Source organism: Trypanosoma rangeli (genome assembly GCF_003719475.1).
Source record: "Trypanosoma rangeli strain AM80 chromosome Unknown Tra_15.4_contig_00690, whole genome shotgun sequence".
Taxonomy (NCBI): Eukaryota; Euglenozoa; class Kinetoplastea; order Trypanosomatida; family Trypanosomatidae; genus Trypanosoma; species Trypanosoma rangeli.
In genome coordinates, this window is record NW_021706434.1 from 1 (window position 1) to 1,238 (window position 1,238).

The 1,238-nt window shown below is 46.5% G+C and overlaps 1 protein-coding gene across 1 annotated transcript; it reads right to left on the reverse strand.

Annotated features, from left to right (window-relative positions):
• Nucleotides 1-568: 568 nt before the first annotated feature.
• Nucleotides 569-874, reverse strand: TraAM80_09820 (uncharacterized protein; the record flags this gene model as incomplete). The annotated part of the gene is made up of 1 exon (XM_029386482.1): nt 569-874. The coding sequence occupies one exon, from the start codon at nt 872-874 to the stop codon at nt 569-571; it is 306 nt and encodes a 101-aa protein (XP_029233677.1).
• Between the last annotated feature and the right edge of the window lie 364 nt (nt 875-1,238).

The window sequence follows — 1,238 nt, forward strand, 5'->3', positions numbered from 1 at the left end:
GGAGGCAGAAACCAGCGAAGGATTAGGGGTGGAGCAAGTACGCGAGCGAGACAATTGATTACCGTCTTTTCCTTTTTTGATACAAGCTGCATATCTACGTGCACTATTTGCTGGCCGGTATTCCATTTTTTTTTTTTTGCTGTTCCATAAGTAGTATTTTTTTCTGGTGCGTCTTTGTGACCCGTTTTTGGCTCTTCTTGTATGTTTGTAGGTGTCGGTTGCTGATGCCCCGCAACGGCAAACACGTGAAGGGGCTTTCTCTGTAATTGCCTGCATGGGGATGGAGTGGGGAATTTTGCTGGCTCTCCAACGGTGTGTGTGGATTTGCTTCTTTCGTTTTGTACTTTGCATCGAAAGGCGTGACACGTAAATTTTGCAGTATGACAACAACAAGACACAAGAAGTATGATTGGCCTGCTGTCGGCCTCGGCGTTGCAATTATCGGCTTTCTGTCCTTTTTTTTTTCGGTGAGAGCTCGAGTACTGAACAAGAGTCTGAGATGGAAACAGGGGAGAAACGTTTCACCGCTCATGGAGAGCGTGGCCTCTGCTGTGTCTGTTGCATCGCTTCAGCCACTGAGGCTCTTCTTCCCTGCCGCCATTTGGCTTTGTGCTCGCCGTGCCGCAACAAATACACCAAAGTCAGTCAAAAGTGTCCCATTTGCAGGCAGACGTTTACCAATGTCATTTCTGTGATCCTTACCTGAGCTCATACGAGGCGTCTTCGGTTGCACTTTCTCTGCAACTGACATCTTTTGATTCACAGGTGTGAGTGGGAGAAGGCACCACAACTGCCGTTGCTTCAAATCGGGGGTTAAAAGAAAAAACAAACATAAGATGGAAGGAGTGGGAGGGGAAAAAAGTAGTGGTGACATTCGGGACATGCACATCTGGCAAGAAAACACTTAAAGTGTCAGTGAGGGGAAAGAAGTCAAGAGTGAGAGAGCGATGAAGAAAAAAAAAGGGGGCAGAAACCAGCGAAGGATTAGGGGTGGAGCAAGTACGCGAGCGAGACAATTGATTACCGCTTTTCCTTTTTTGATACAAGCTGCATATCTACGTGCACATTTGCTGGCCGGATTCCATTTTTTTTTTTTTTTTGCTGTTCCATAAGTAGTATTTTTTTCTGGTGCGTCTTTGTGACCCGTTTTTGGCTCTTCTTGTATGTTTGTAGGTGTCGGTTGCTGATGCCCCGCAACGGCAAACACATGAAGGGGCTTTCTCTGTAATTGTCTGCAC